Source organism: Peromyscus eremicus, chromosome 5, assembly GCF_949786415.1.
Source record: "Peromyscus eremicus chromosome 5, PerEre_H2_v1, whole genome shotgun sequence".
In the NCBI taxonomy this organism is placed as follows: domain Eukaryota; kingdom Metazoa; phylum Chordata; class Mammalia; order Rodentia; family Cricetidae; genus Peromyscus; species Peromyscus eremicus.
In genome coordinates this window covers 42,790,606-42,806,560 of record NC_081420.1, presented here as the reverse complement: position 1 = coordinate 42,806,560, position 15,955 = coordinate 42,790,606, and the positions used below count along the sequence as shown (strand labels likewise).

Here is a 15,955-nt window from a genome sequence, read left to right as displayed (position 1 = left end):
TGTACAACCCTGCTATACAACCCTGGGAGCTTAATGTGGGTTATTGTGTATATAATTTCTAGCTATATGATCCCTATGTAAGTAGAGGCCATACAAATGAAGATGGCCCTGGTTGAGCAAAGTTCAGCCCTGATCAAAAACTTGGTCATGAGGCTGGAGTTTTCTGTGTTGTCAAGGTTGCTGTACTCCATAGCTAGTGGTTCAGGATTTCAGGGGCAAGCTTGTGAAAATTCTTTAATGAGGTGGCCATGGGGATGAGCTGGCACACAAGTAGTATCCCTGTATACTGGACACCAGCATTTCCAAAGTGATAGCTCTAGACATTCTAATGCTCAAAGGACAGTGATAGACTGGAAAGATTTCTGAGAAAGCAAAGCTGTCTTAGGGAACTGCAGTTAGTACGCTGTTACAATCATAAAACACAATCTAAGGTAGCTTTCTCCTATCTTCAGACTGCAAGCATATTGTGAGTGAGAGTAGATGCTAATAGAGTCCAGCTTTGCCTGCTACCCCAAGGCAACTCTGGGATTCTCCTACTCTTTGTTAGAAACATATGCCTTTAGTTGCTCATAATTGGCCTCATTATTATCAGAAGAAACACTCTTTATCGCATAAAGGTCTAGAAACTTTGTTCTGATTTTTAGCAGTCTTTTTTTCCTACTCATATTCCTGCTCACCTCTATCTTCTGTTAAAACCCTCGCCTTCCATGCCAGTGAGGTGGCTCAGCAAGTAGGGGTACTTGCCACCAAGCCTGATGACCCACCTGAGTTCAATCCCAGAAAGCCACACAGTAGAAGGAGAGACTTCTGTAGATTGTTCCTTAACTGTACTCATTCAGGCACATACATACGTCAATGCAGCGGTGCTTTTAAAGTTTTTAGAGGCTTTCAACACAGAAAGCATTTGACCTTTGACTTTTGGCAGTCAGAGACTCTGTGACCACCTCTCCTTCAGTACATGTGTTTTCCATGTTGGCAGAATCGCATCGCTAAGCGCAGCAGGAAACTTGTGGATTATGACAGTGCTCGCCATCACTTGGAGGCTCTGCAGAGTTCCAAACGGAAGGATGAGAGTCGGATCTCCAAGGTAGGGATGGACCCAGTGGGTGACATCACTCTCCACACCGTAAGGCATGTAGCAGCCTTGTTTTTAAAAGTTAGATACTTCCTTTTTAAAAGAAGACAGCAATCAGGACAGAGTTCCAACTACATCATACTTTTCTAAGCCACTTTAATTAAAATAAGTTTTTTTTTCATGTGATTATAAGCAATATCCATGAGTGACAATTACTGACACATTTTGACCAGAGTAAATCTGAGCCCCTTGCAGTGTTGCAAGATCAAAGAAACAAAGGAGAATTTCTGTGCTCGTTATGGTCCATGAACACTTGTAAAATATAGAGTCAGGTGGGAAATTATTATCATTACTTTTTTTAATGCTGTGATAAAACACCATGCCTAGGCAACTTGTAGAAGAAAGATTTATTTGGGGCTTTGGGTTTCTGAGGGATATGCATCCATCACATCACAATAGGGAAGGATGACAGTAGGCAGGCATGGCAATTAGATCAGGAATCTGGGAGCTCACACTTTAAATCACAAGCAGGAAGCAGAGAGATCAAAGTCAAAATTGTGCAAGGTTTTAAGTTCTCAAAACCTGCCCCCAGTGACATGCTTCCTCCATCAAGGATATACCTCCCAAGCCTTACAAACATCATTACCAACTGGGGACCAAGTATTCAAATGCCTAAGACTATGGGGATCATCTCATTTCAGCCACCACAATCGTGAATATCAAGCATTGCAGATGCCAGCTCTCCACCATTCTCTTGGATTCCAGTCTTGGTTTGTCTATTCTACCATACACCATTGCCAAATCATCTTCCAACATGGCATCTCTAGATCAGGTTCCCTACTGGTTACCTCTCTTAGTGGCCCCCATTAAAGAAAAAAAGATCTTACCCCCTAGCATGACATATAAGACCTCCACAGTTTGGTAATAACTTACTTATACACCCTTACCAACTTTCAAGTCTTTTCCTCTCTCTTTTCCTTCTATACACCCACCCTGAGCAGATCCTGCATGAATTACCCATCAGTTCCCAAGCACATGTGATAGCAGCTACCTTTCATGCAAGGCCTCACAGAGGCTAGGCTTTATACAGTACTTTATCATGTTACCTTTCTTTCCCACATACCCAAATTGAAGCAATCTGGCAAGACTATGCCATGGAATTCCAGCCTGTGGATCACTGCCTTTGTATATAGTGGTGAAATATTTTCTCTGTAGTGTGTTCTATAGCAAATTGCAAGTCTATTTTGAAAATACATCTGGTAATGCTTTACACCTTCCATGAGGCTTGGACTTTTCTGTAGGAGTATTCATGAGCAGTATCCACAACAGAGATCTTTAAAGGCTTTATGGCGTTTCTGTAGAATCAACAAATCAGACCAAGGTTGGGAGAATACCATTGACTTTCTTGTGAATATTCATTTTTCATATTTAATTACAAAATAGTTTGGATTTCAACAAATATCTCTCCTCAAAGTCTTTTCAGGCTATTCCTGTTTAATACAAAGTGATGCTTTGTGTATAGGAGTGGCTTCCCTTGTGTGTAAACACTTTGTGTGTCATTTCTAGGCAGAAGAGGAGTTTCAGAAAGCTCAGAAAGTGTTTGAAGAGTTCAACGTGGACTTACAAGAAGAGTTACCGTCATTGTGGTCAAGGTAAACATGCTTTTGCTCCAGTTTTCACACGCCCCCTTTGACAGTTCAAGAGGCGTGGCTTCCCTGTGTCATCTTCCTTGTCTGGAATGCTTCTGTGCTGTCTGGGAGAAGGTCTGTACCTATGCTTTCCAATATGGAAGCCACTTGTCACATATACATGCTGAATACTCGGGATATGGTTGGGGAGACTGAAAAATGGAATTTTATATTTATTTTGTTCTATCTCATTTTAATTAATGGCCATATGTGCCTGGCAGCTATTTAGACCCTGATGTTTCTCAAGTGGAGACTCAAACTCTTACTAGGAGAATTTCCCCTAATCTTAAGATTTACAGTAAGACCCCTCCTGCTCTTGGTTGGATTTTCCTTATTCTAAGACTTCATCTCATCATCTGGTTCTTTGAACTTTTAACCTGGGCTATATCCCTATTTCAGACACCAAATGCTGTTCTTATTTACAGGCATTCCACAATTCTCATGGCATCGAGTGAGATTTATGTGGTTTATTTACTACTCAGTGGTAGAACCAGAAAGGTACCGGAAGCAGTGATACCTTACGTTCCTCAGTTCTCCTCAGCAGTTCCGTGCCACCAGCCCCTCAGACAGAACTCAGCTCGTCATGCTGTATTACTTTTAGTCAATCTCCTCCCATACCTTCCAAATAGCTGATGGCCCTGAAGAAATTAAACACATATGCAGGCTTAATTTCCCGCTGCTTTTATCCGAGACTCTCTTTAACTGAAATTGCACACAGTCATGATTTTTCACAAGTACATAGTTCTTTTCCCATTTACATTGCTCAACCCTGAAATTGAAGTCAGCACTTTTAATCTTCGATGTCTCCTATGGGGAAATGCACGGGATTGGCCATGCAGCAGTGAACATGTCTTCAGTGATAAATGCTTGAATTCCTGCATCAAACTCATCTTAGACATCCAGAAATTATTCAATGTGTCCAGTTGTGCTGTGGTGTTCATCGTGTCCTCTCTTCTCTGTCTTCTGCCTAATTATTCTATTTATCACTGAAGCTGAGTTATTGACACCCACCATTTTCAGGCCCATTATCCTCTTCAGTTCTGTCAGCTTTTTAAAAATATATTTTGCTCTCTTTTTTGGATGTGCATATTATGGAGGATATTATCCTTATAAAACGTCCTATGTTTTTGTTTGCTTGCTTTGAGACAGGGTCTGGTGTAGTCTAGGCTGGCTTTTAACTTGATTTGTAGCAAAGGATTACCTTGAATTCCTGAGCCTCTTGATTTCACCTCCCAAGTGCTGAGATTGCAGGGGTACACCACCTCATGGAGCTACAAAGTGTCCTCTGCTATCTCTCTTAATAAATGTTTGTCTGATACCTGCTCCAAGCCTCTGTTGCTCCATCTGTCCATGGTACCTTTCTCACCACCCTTTTCCATTCTTTCCCTTCACTCTGTTGGCATCTTTGGATCTAGAAGGTGGATGGTATTAAGCTCGCTGCCGGTCTTTTGTTTGTTCTTCGCTTCTTTTGTTCTTTTATTGTCCATTGCTTCCATGTAAGAAATTGTTTCAAAATGTGGATGAATAAAGAGGAGAAGTGGGGCCTGGGGAGATGGCTCCGTCAGTGAAGTGCTTGTCATGCAAGCGTGAGAATCTGGTGTGAGACCCCCACTGCCAAATAGAGCTGGGCATAGTGGCATGTACTGTAACCCAGCATGAGGACCAGAGACAGATAGATCACTGGAGCTCACCAGCCACCAATCAGGTCAATTGGTGAGCTGCAGGTTCAGTGAGAGACCTTGTTTCAAAAAATGAGGTGAGAAGTCCTCTCTGGCCACCATATACACAAATGCACACACACACACACACACACACACACACACACACACACACACATGCACAAATGAACACATATGCATACATATGCATGCACACAGACATATACACATACATTGAAAGAAATTATTGTAACATGAAATCTAAACAGTCTTTTAATAAAAAACCCAGGGCCAGATATTAGGGTAAATACTGAAAGATCAGAGAGACAAAGGAACAAGCCACTGCCATGTCTCACCTTACCAACTCCACGAATCCTCTGACTGAATGCCTCTGAGTCCTCAGCTGAAAGCTCTCCAGCTGAAAAGCTTCAGCCAAAAAGGTTCTAGTTCCTGTCTCCTCACCCCTAATATACCTTTCTTTGTCCAGCCATATTACTTCCTTCTTAGTGCTGGGATTAAAGGCGTGTGTGCCTCCCAAGTACTGGGAGCAAAGGCATGAAATCCCAAGTGCTGGGATTAAAGTCATGTGACTCCTAAGTATCGGGATTAAAGGTGTGTGCTACCACTTCCTGGCTCTGTTTCTCCCCTAGGCTGAGTCAATCTCACTCCAGGGTGGCTTTGAACTCACAGAGATCCAGATGGATCTCTGCCTTCTGAGTGCTAGGATTAAAGGTGTGTGTCACCGCTACCTGGCCTGTATGTTTATCTAGTGGCTTGTTTTGTTCTCTGATCTTCAGGCAAATTTTATTAGGTTACATAATATATCACCACAAATAATCTACTACATAGAGGAACATACAGGTTGTAAAAGGTTGTATTATTTATTATTTATTCAGGGGAGTTGCTGAAGGTTAAATTTATAGTCTCACTCATACTACACAAGTATTCTACCTCCTGACCTATATTTATATTTTGACCAAACTTGTGATTCATAGGAGATGATTATAAAGTATCACCATAATGAAGGAGGACACTACAGGGAATGCTCAAGCTGAATTTTTTGAAGTCAGTATTTGGTGAACAACTATTCTAAGCTGATGAGTACACAGATAAGGGCATGGGTATTGTAGACTTTTAGTTCTTGGAAATTCTTTTAATTTTGATTTTTTAATGTGTATGGGTATTTTGCCTATATGTATTTCTGAGTACCACATGTGTCTGGTAGCCATGAAAGCCAGACAGGGTGTCAAGTCCCCTGGAACTGGAAAGTTAAGGATGGTTGTGGGCTGCCATCAGAGTGCTGGGAACTAAACTCAGGTCCTCGGGAAGAGCAGTCATTGCTCTTAACTGCTAAGACATCTCTCCTGTTCCAGTTCTTGAAAGTTTAATTAATTTAATGTGGCATGAGGTTGATTGGAAGGCGAATGCTAAGGAGGGAATTATGGACACAGGCTAAGAGGTTAGATTCACTTACTTATCAAATATTTATTAGCCACCCACTGGGTGTCTAGCTTCTTTGAGATGTTACAGATCTTATACTGAAAGTTTTATTTTCTTACAGCCTGCACTGAAGGACAAAAGGAAACAAAATGTAAAATGTCAGATAAAGAAAACATAATACTGACATTGCTGGTTGACCAGTATAACTTCAGAGATGAGGGAAGACTTCTCTCAAAGACTTAGTACATAATGAAAATAAAGGTTTGGGAACACATGAGTTCCATCTTATGTGTGCTGTGTTTGAAGAATCATTAGGAAGTCTATTAAGGTAACAGTGTCTGGGGCTCAAAAAGGAGAATATTAAGGTAACAGTGTCTGGAGCTCAAAAAGGAGAATAGGAAACACTAAGTATGAGTGATGTATGCCCAGATGCCTGAGGGGCATTATGAAGCTATGCATAGTATCAGGAAGCCCTGAAGGAAAACCTGAGAGGAAATAATCATAGCTCTATCTGGGCCCTGAAAGAAAGAAGAACCTCAAGAAGCTGTGAATGGAGAACACTCCAGTGATGAATGTGTTCCAGGAGTGGCCATTATAATAGGAAGATCAAGTACAGGAGGACTAATGATATTTCACCTTTGCTGAACTTCCAGAGAGGGCTCAGTGGCTGGAGGGCCCAGAGGCTCCATGGCAGGCACTGATGACTCCATCAGACATGAGGAAACAGCAGAGTGGATATCTCTGGTTTGAAAATCTTGATTTTAGGATGAGCATGAGGAATCATGAAACAAATACAGAGAGTTGATAGAACAAGGTAGACGTTTGAAAATTAACTCTTGTCACTTTGAAAAGATCACAGTGCCGGTGGCAACAGGGGGATATCTGGCCTGAGAATGTGTGGGTGAGTGGCAGATAGGAAATGTATGAGGGTGTTGATAGCACTATTCAGACAGGGCTGGGGACTGTTTTACATGATTCTGGCTTGAAAAGTGCTGGACTCCAGTGAACTCTGTTGCCTGGAATAAAGAAATAGTTACTTCAGGTGCAGGGTGAGAGGCTTTGGTGTACCCAGTCATAAATGGAATATCTTCATCAAAGTCTCCCTCCCCTTAAGTCTCAAGTATCTGTGTGGAAGAAGAGACATACATGTTGTAAAAGCCAGAAGTGATGGATGACTCCAAGGAAAGAGCATCCTCTAGACACAACAGGACTGGCACATATGAACTCACAGAGACTATGGTAGCATGTGTAGGACCTGCACAGGCTCAAGACAGACAATCCCTTCACTAAGAAGGGAAAATGAACACAGGATCCCACCCACCCCTAACCAAGAAGCTATCTGCAACTGATATCTGCTGACAAAAAAGAAAGTTAGTTTTCTCCAGTGGAGTCTTGCCAGGTACACATCACACTTAAAGGCAGGTCTTGGGCCCAGAAGTAGTTGGGAAACACAAAACAAACTCAATGGTATTCTTGTAGACTTTTTGTCTTTTTTTTTTCTTTGTCTTATTGGTGTTTTGCTTGTTTCATTTTGATTTCTGTTTTTGTTGTTTTGTGGAGGTTTTAAATGCATGTGTTTTGCTTTTGTTTTTGTTTGTTTTAGAAAGAGTGAGAAATAATGTAAGGTTGGGCAGGCAGGGTGGTAGAGAGGATCTCAGAGGCATTGGGGGAGAAGAAAATGTAATGGGGGATTTTTGCCTGGAATAGGTTACATGTGAGACCTTGGGTTGCTCAAGGTCACAACTAGAGCCATGAGAATGATGCCAAGATTGTGGATCTGGCATAGATGTGGAAGAACTGGCATAAATAAGATGTCTGGGCCATGCTATGTGTACTTGCTTTTTAGGCAGCTAATACCATAGGTGTAGTAACCATGAGACTTGTCCTAATGCAGAGTGCATGGGATGGGGTTGCAGCTTGGACGTGAAGAGGCTAAATATTTAGCAGCAGGAGTGTGATTGGGTTCAGCATCTGGGGAAACGTGGAAGACTCTTCTACCTCCACCCCTTCTCTGAGGCAGATGAGGTGGTTGAAACACAGAGGAAGCAGTGGCATCCTCCACCTGATGTACAGAATTCTCTTGGTGCATCCTAGAGAGAACAGTATATGAGCTTGCACACACCTTCTGCTCTGCTTCCAAATATTTCCATCATTTATGAGAAAAAAATATCTCTGTGATGCCAACGTGTTGATAGTGATGTCATCAAGATGGCTGAATTAAAAAAAAAGGTTTTGCCAACTAATCAGAAGCATCATGGTGATACCATAAAACAGACCTTTTGGGAGAACTGGTAACATCTCAGGATCTCTTATTAATAAAAATCTTGTGAAATGAACCTTTCGAGAAAATAGAGAAAATATCAGCACCCAGCGTCTGACACTCCACAAATGTAAATATGTATTTCACTGCTGTTCGTAAGTCAAGGCAGTCAGAATGTACCCTTCCAATGCTTTTTCATTTGTCTATTCATTAATTCATTCACTCATTTGTTGTTCACTCACTCACATAATATTTACTGTGTCCTAGGTACCATACCAGGGGCTAAAACTGTAACTGTAACCAAGTCCAAGGCCTCTTTTGGAAACAGTCTCTGATTTCATATATTGGAGAAAGCTTATATACGATAAATTGTACCACCACCACTGTGACCATATTTTCTAATTATCACATGCTACTTAACTTCTAAATTCTAAAATCAAACAAAATATTATAAAAGTTTACATGCTTATTTATTTAAAATACAGCATTTCTTCCTGTATTTGTTACTCTGTATAAAAACTGATATAACATACGCCATGACAGAGAAATAATAATTAAACATGAACATGTAGTGTCTTAGTTCCTATTACTGTAATAAAGTACCATGACAACAGCCACTTAAGGGCAAAGGGCTAATTGGGCTCACAGATCTAGATTACAGCCCACTGTGGCAATGAATTCACAGCGGCAGAAGTTGAGGGAGCAGGTCACATCCACATCCTACAGAAGACAGCAGTAACTGCATGCATGCTAGTCCTCAGCTTATTCTCTCCACTCTCACACAGTTCATGATCTCCTGCTTAGGGAATGGTGCCACTCACAGTGGGCAGGTCTTCTCACCTCGTTTAACACAATCTAGATACTACCCCACAATCATACCCAGAGGCTCGTCTCCCAACTGATTCTAAACTCTGTCAAGTTGAACATTTCAGACCAAGCATCACAAGTACATATTAGTTTTTCTTTTATGGTAATTGGATTAGTGATTTAATATATTAAATGTAACAGCCCTTACCAACGGATACTAAAAGTACACTAAGAAATATGCCCAAAATATGCATAGGTGATAACAATGGGGAACTAAGTACATGACCAAAAGTTTTGTCTTTAACTATTCAAAAATTTAAACTTGAAGGATGCCATGATTTTACTATTAAATTTATGTAAGTTATATAAGGTGATATTCAAAGGTAAGAAGGAAAATGGCTCAGCCAATAGAAACAGTTTGACAGGGGAATATCAAAGCTTCCTTATCCAAACTTTTCACTAGAATTTGCATATATGAAACATATGGAAATGGTGAGCCAGGGGTAAACTTTCCTTTATTGATTTTCTTTGGAATTTAATCATTACAAAAAAAGAAACTCAAAACAGTATTCACTGTCATGGCTTGAATGAAAAATGTCCCCTACAGTGTTCAGCATTTGAGCACTTGGTCACTGTTGGTGGTGCTGTTTGTGGAGGTTTAAGTGGTGAGGCCTTGCTAGAGGAAGTGTGTCATCAGGGATGGCCTATGAGAGCTTAAGGCATCACCTTACAGTCAGTTTCTCTGCTTCATGATTGCTACTTAAGATGTGATCTCAGATTCCCGCCACTGCTGCCATGCTGTCCTGACCATTATGGACTCTTATCACTCTCAAATTGTAAACCCAAATTAACTGATTGTTGTCCTGGTCATGGTGTTTTATCAAAGCAGAAGACAAGTAACTATCCATCTTCCTGTGCAGCTTATGTGTGTCCTTGCTTAAGCAGATGTTTGCAGCTGGGATCCTTTAGCTGTTTGTGCCAATATCAATTCGTTTTTTATATTTATTCACATATGAACTACTGTGGCATCTTGCCATTCCCATGTAGGTTTATACTTTGCTTTTATAATTTAAGTATAATTGGTGCAGATGCTCACTAATTAAGCCTCTTAGTACCATTTGAGCCCACCACTATGGATGTACCCAGAGTTGGGTAGGTTTTGTTGAGTAATTAAATGAAGAAAGGATTAATTACAGTCTAAGAAAAGGGGTTATACATTCCACTTTAATCTTCTGGAAACATTTCTCTAAAAATACTACAGTGAGAGATTTCCCCTGTAGAGCATTGTCAGGGAGCCCACACTGTCTCTCCTTTCCCTCATAACTATGTATGACCTTGTCTCTTCAAATTCAAGTGCCAATTATGTCCTCTCCCCTATCTCACAGTATATCTACATGCTTCTTCTGGTCTGTAAATAAGTGTGACTCATAGCCTGGCAAAGGCCTCTGCCTTTGACATCCATCTGCCTCTCACTGTTAGTCTCTGATCTGAGTCCTTACTGTGTCCCAAACGCACTATGCCAGGGTTTTTATTACTTATATTCTTATATGTATAAGTATATGGATGTGTGCAAATACATATATTTGTCCCCTGTATCTGTGGAGAATTGGTTCCCGGAATCCCCAGGGGAAGCAAACCTCCGTGGCTGCTGAAGCCTTTTACATAAAACAATGTAGTATCTGTGTATAACCTGCTTTCACATTCTCCTATGCACTTGTAATCATCTCTAGATTACTTATAAGACTTACTAACACGACAACATTATGCGAATAGCTGTTGTAAATGGTTCAGAAAATGAAATGGAGAAAGAATACAGTCAGTTCAGGGCAGATGCCCTCTGTTTTCTGATGGTTTTGATCCGTGGATGCTTGAACCACAGTATACAGAACCGTGGATATAAAGAACCATCTGCATGCATGGATATGTAAAGTATGGGGTTTGAAGTCAGCTACAAGAAAAATATGTGAAGTCGGGGTCACATGGTAACTGTGGGTATAGGAAATAAATAGAATGTGGCAGGGATTTAAGGTACAATGATGGTACAGATTTACCATTCAATTATCACTTCATTTCAGAGTTCTTAAATTTGGCTCCAAGTTTTTTATTTTAGCTAAAATTCAAAAACACCTAATTTAAGCGGAATTTGCTGATACTGAAATAGCAAGTTATTGTTATAAAAAATGTAAAATAGTCTATGTTTTCTATTACATTTTCTTCTTTGGGGGTTTTAATACTCATTTTCTCTTTCCGTGAATTGCATGACACTGAACAGTTAATCTCCATTTACTTTTTCTAGTAAATGAGAATAACTGTCCCAGGGGATTGTTGTGAGCATCAAGTAAGGGACAAATAAAAGCACCTTGATGGTCTTGGTTCCATCGATCCTCATGGTTTCTCCATTTCTTCTCACTGAAATCCTACACACGGCAAGGTTCAGCTTAAGCAAGAGAAGATCATTAAGTTTCCTTTTGTCTGTCGAAATCCTTACTTAGTTTTCTGTTTTATTGAGAGTTTGGATTTAATTAAACATTTGGGACACTAGTTATTTTGGGGAATGTCATTGAAACAATAAAATGAATTAAATTTAAGTTATTGTTACTCAGATGAGTTAAAAAGAATTAAGCAAAATAAAGTCCAGATACTCTTCATTTGGAATTTACCCTGGGGTGACAGGCTAAATCTCCATTTGGCTTTTGTGCTTCCTCTTAGGAACTCAGATGAAGACAGATGGAATTTGCCTCACATCCCAGCACCCTTCCCAAAGCTTCCCTTTACAAATGTGTTTGAGATGTTGCCAATGGGCAGCTTGTGTGCTCAACAGTTACAAAAACTTAGGCTTACTCGAAGATGTTATTAAATCCAATGTTGTTCAAAATCATGTATAGGAAAGAGTCTTAATATGTTTCATTGCCATTAAAACCCATTTTTTTGCTAACTGGTCTCTCTTTTATTTCTGTTTCCCCATGGTAGACGAATCGGCTTTTATGTCAATACTTTTAAAAATGTCTCCAGCCTTGAGGCCAAGTTTCACAAGGAAATCGCAGTGGTGAGTAATGGTGACTGTTTCCCTTATGGAAGGCAGTGTAAGGAAAGCGTAGGGTATGGCCCAGATCACTGACTAATTCACCCTCTTACATGGCTTCTGGAGCGGTGGTTTGTTACTGCTCTGAACTATTCGTCCTGCCTTTTGTCAGTAGTAAACACACAGCTCTCTGCATCCTTCGAAGGTCTTGTCATAGCCTCACTATCTTGTTTTCCTCTTCTGTTGGTTGAAGTTGGAATTTCAAGTGATGTTCTAAACTGATGAAAAGTCGGTCTCAAAATATTCAGAAAAGCATCAGCCACGTTGATTGCTAGTATTTTTGTAGTTCATCAGGACAGCCATAGGACTACTTCGAATAGAATTAAAACAATCAGTTTTCCTCTTCTGCTTTATATTCTAATGAATACTTGATTGATTTAGTGTTTGGTTTATTTCGGCTTAGCTGCAGATTTTAAATTTGGTATACAGAATTTCAAGTGCCCTGAGACCAATCTAATTCTTAGAATAATTGTAGCTTCTCATTAAACAATTTCTTTCTTAGGGAGAATAGCAAGGGTGGGCACTAGAATGTCCTGTAGCTAATAGGCCTCTGTTCCCTTAGCTTTGCCACAAGCTCTATGAAGTGATGACGAAACTTGGTGATCAGCATGCTGACAAGGCCTTCAGCATTCAAGGAGCTCCCAGGTAGGCCACTGTTCCTCAGAGCTAGTTGTGTTCCACGAGCCAGTGATGTGCTGTGTGTTGACTTTTCTGGAGTCTGGAGACCACATTCTACTGTTTCACTTACCTTGTAAAAGTCTGAAGGGGGCCTTCTCACCTGGAGAGTGATTCCAACCTTAGATTTTGGGCTTTTATACTTCCTTCTAGCCTTCAGTTGCCTTAATATGCTACTGGTCCCAGTGGAAGTAAGTAGCTGCCTCTCTGATTTACATGAGACCTGAGAGCAATAGTATGGGGTAGTGATAATTTCTACTTGTTACTTTATCAGGAATAGAAAAAATTAAAAGACTCCATAGCTTCATACTGATTCTTATCCTTTGAAGAAAGGAAAGAAGTAGAAGAGACCTCTCCACCCTCTACCTCTGCTTTGGCATTTACCACACAACCTGGCTATGTTATGACTCCATTATATGTTGCTGTTAGTATGTCAGCCATAGACTAAGGGCCCAGTGGCGCATCTTAGCTGTTTACCTTGCTTTGATTGCATGCCCACTTTCTCTTATGATTGTGAAGTCTCTTGTCTCCCACCCGTGCTTAGCAAACCTTGAACTGGCAGCCAGAAGCCCTTTAGGTTTCAGTTATATGCCTTTGGGGTTAATTTGCTTTGTTTTCCTTGTTGAAGCCCAGTGACCTCTGTCGTTAAAGAGCTCATTTAAAAAATATCTACAGAAAAAGTGGGGTGCTATGCAATGAAATGGTTTCTAAGGTCATGTTCAGTTCTAAGATTCTACCCTTGTGGTTTTTATGCCAGTCATTGTAAACATTCATAGGAATGTACTTATAGAAACATTCATAGACATATGCAGTTCTAACTTCTCCATATGTCAGTGTGTGATGACTGCTGTTTTGATCACTTACTGCTCCCGAGAGTAGCCATAACTATAGCCCCTGCTATGGTTACCATGGCCTAGAAGAAGCCAGGAAAAGGACAGAATTATGGCTCCAATATTGCTTGAATATCAAAATGACTTTTGGATATTGTAAAAGTAAAATAAATTAAGAAAGTAAGAATGGCTTCCTCACATGGAAATGAAAACAACAGATGCATTTGAAAATACCAGTTTCAAAAATCAGCTAAAGCAAGAAGTAGGGTCATGGCTACTCAACAAATGTCTCTTCCTCTTTTTTGTTCTTCTTTCTTCATATTCTTACTTTCTTTTTATTTTTTTACATTCCTCTGCAGAGCAAGGTGGTGAGTTAGCTCTGTGGGAAATCTCTAGACTAGAGCATAGATCGGGACTGTTTCCAGTCAGAGGTCATGATTGCTGGCCCAAAGCCCCAATCATGTAGAGCAGTGGTTCTCAACCTGTGGGGTGCAACCTCTTTGGGGGTTGCATATCAGATATCCTGCATATCAGCTATTTATATTACAATTCGTGACAGTAACAAAATTACAGTTATGAAGTAGCAATGAAATAATTTTATGGTTGGGGGTCACCACAATGTGAAGAACTGTATTAAAGGGTCGCAGCATTAGGAAGGTTGAGAACCACTGATGTAGTGTCTCCTCTCTGAAGAACCTGGCTCCCTTAGCTCTTAAATGTGTAGACCATGCTGCTGCGTCTGTGCTCTTATTTAGGTCACAGACTCTGTTCCTTCTGGCTTTTGTCTTTAGAAGTTCTTAGAGAGTAGGATGTGTCCCGGTTGCCATCTGAGTCATCATGTTAAGCTGTTCCCAAGCACCTGGCAAGGTGCCTAGAACACGGTGGCTTCTTGGGAAGTTGTGGAATCTCACCTGTCATATGGTCTGTTGGCAAAGTGTCTGAGTTAGTCATTGTCTGATAAAGCATAGAAAGAAGGAATTGGTGTCTTCCTCAAATGTAATCAGAAAGCTCTCCCACAAAAGATTTATTAACACTCTCCTGAGATGCCTTTGAAAATGAAAGTGACAGTTTTCTGAGTAATTTTCTATGGATGTGGCATGACATGATTCTTCTGTATGTCAAAAGTGAAGCTGGTTTTATTACTACATCTTATGTTGGGGAATCTTTGAAGCTTGTTTGGCATGTGGAGAGAATAAGACATGTGTACTAAGATCTAAATGCAAACATAGTAAAACCCTGAGTGTCTTTCTTTGTTTGATTTTAACTTATTTACTCTCTACCTTTTATATATCTAAAGTGGGGTCAATAGTGCATGGCTGCTGTGAAGAAAAGAGATCATGCATGGCTGGATTCTGGTTCATAGGGAACAATAAGTGGTGTCAGTTATCAGTATCTGTTACTATTACTCATAACTAGAATTAGCCTGGAAATGGAGAATCAAAAAACAGTGATATTAAGCTTCAGGATTTCTCTGGGATAAAGAATTTTGGGTCACAGGAGTCCTGCTTCTCAGAAGGCCTCTTGCTCAATCCTCTGTATCCGTCCAGTGATTCAGGTCCACTTCGCATTGCAAAGACACCATCACCCCCAGAGGAGCCTTCGCCCCTGCCCAGTCCAACAGCCAGTCCCAACCACACACTAGCACCTGCGTCTCCTGCCCCAGTGCGACCCAGATCACCGTCACAGGTAGGAAGTGTATACCGGGGTCATGGCAGAACTCATGGGGACGTGATTTTTCTCTGGGATTGTCGTATGGTGACCAGGCTTTAGAAAAGGTTTCTGTGGCAAGACTAAGGTATGTGACAGTAGACATTACTACCACTATGTAATCAATCTGTTTTTCTATTTGATTTTTGGGTTTTTTCCCTATACTCAGAGTTTGATCCTTTGGACTTTCTTGCCCATTCCCAGCCTTTTGGGCAGGAATGTACTCATCTCGCTTTCTCTTAGAATCCTGCCTTTCAGAGCCTGGGGATCTATTCAGTGATTGAGCACTTGCCTGGCTTGCTCCATGCTCTGATTTCAATTATTAGCCTTGAAAAACAAAAATCACAACTTCCTAGCTCCATTTATTCTACGTTTTTCCTGAACCTCGTTTTCAGTGCAGGAGGCTACACTGGGGTCAAAGACTGCCCAGGACTGCAGTAATGTTTGGTATTTCATCACCCATATGATGTTACACGTGAATGTGGTCCCTTAGTAAAAGCCTGGAACAAGTTAAAAGAACCTGTGAGGACCAGGCAAAGGGAACTGAAGAGGAAAAAATATCACTTTTGATTTCCCTACATTGAGTGAAAATAGTATTTCTATAGGGACATTTAACGTCCATGGTCCAGTATAAGCTTTGTAAGAAGATATGCATAATTGCCGGGTGGTGGTGGCGCACACCTTTAATCCCAGCACTCGGGAGGCAGAGGCCGGCGGATCTCTGTGAGTTCGA

The 15,955-nt window shown here is 40.7% G+C and overlaps 1 protein-coding gene across 2 annotated transcripts in view; it reads left to right on the top strand.

Annotated features, from left to right (window-relative positions):
- Amph (amphiphysin) overlaps positions 1 to 15,955 on the top strand; it is a 198,510-nt gene that overhangs the window by 133,429 nt on the left and 49,126 nt on the right. For both annotated transcript variants that reach the window (XM_059263370.1, XM_059263369.1), the window contains exons 6-10: positions 980 to 1,087; positions 2,642 to 2,727; positions 11,899 to 11,974; positions 12,573 to 12,655; positions 15,063 to 15,201. In XM_059263370.1, coding sequence (XP_059119353.1) covers positions 980 to 1,087; positions 2,642 to 2,727; positions 11,899 to 11,974; positions 12,573 to 12,655; positions 15,063 to 15,201 — 492 coding nt within the window. The remainder of the gene's footprint in view (positions 1 to 979; positions 1,088 to 2,641; positions 2,728 to 11,898; positions 11,975 to 12,572; positions 12,656 to 15,062; positions 15,202 to 15,955) is intronic.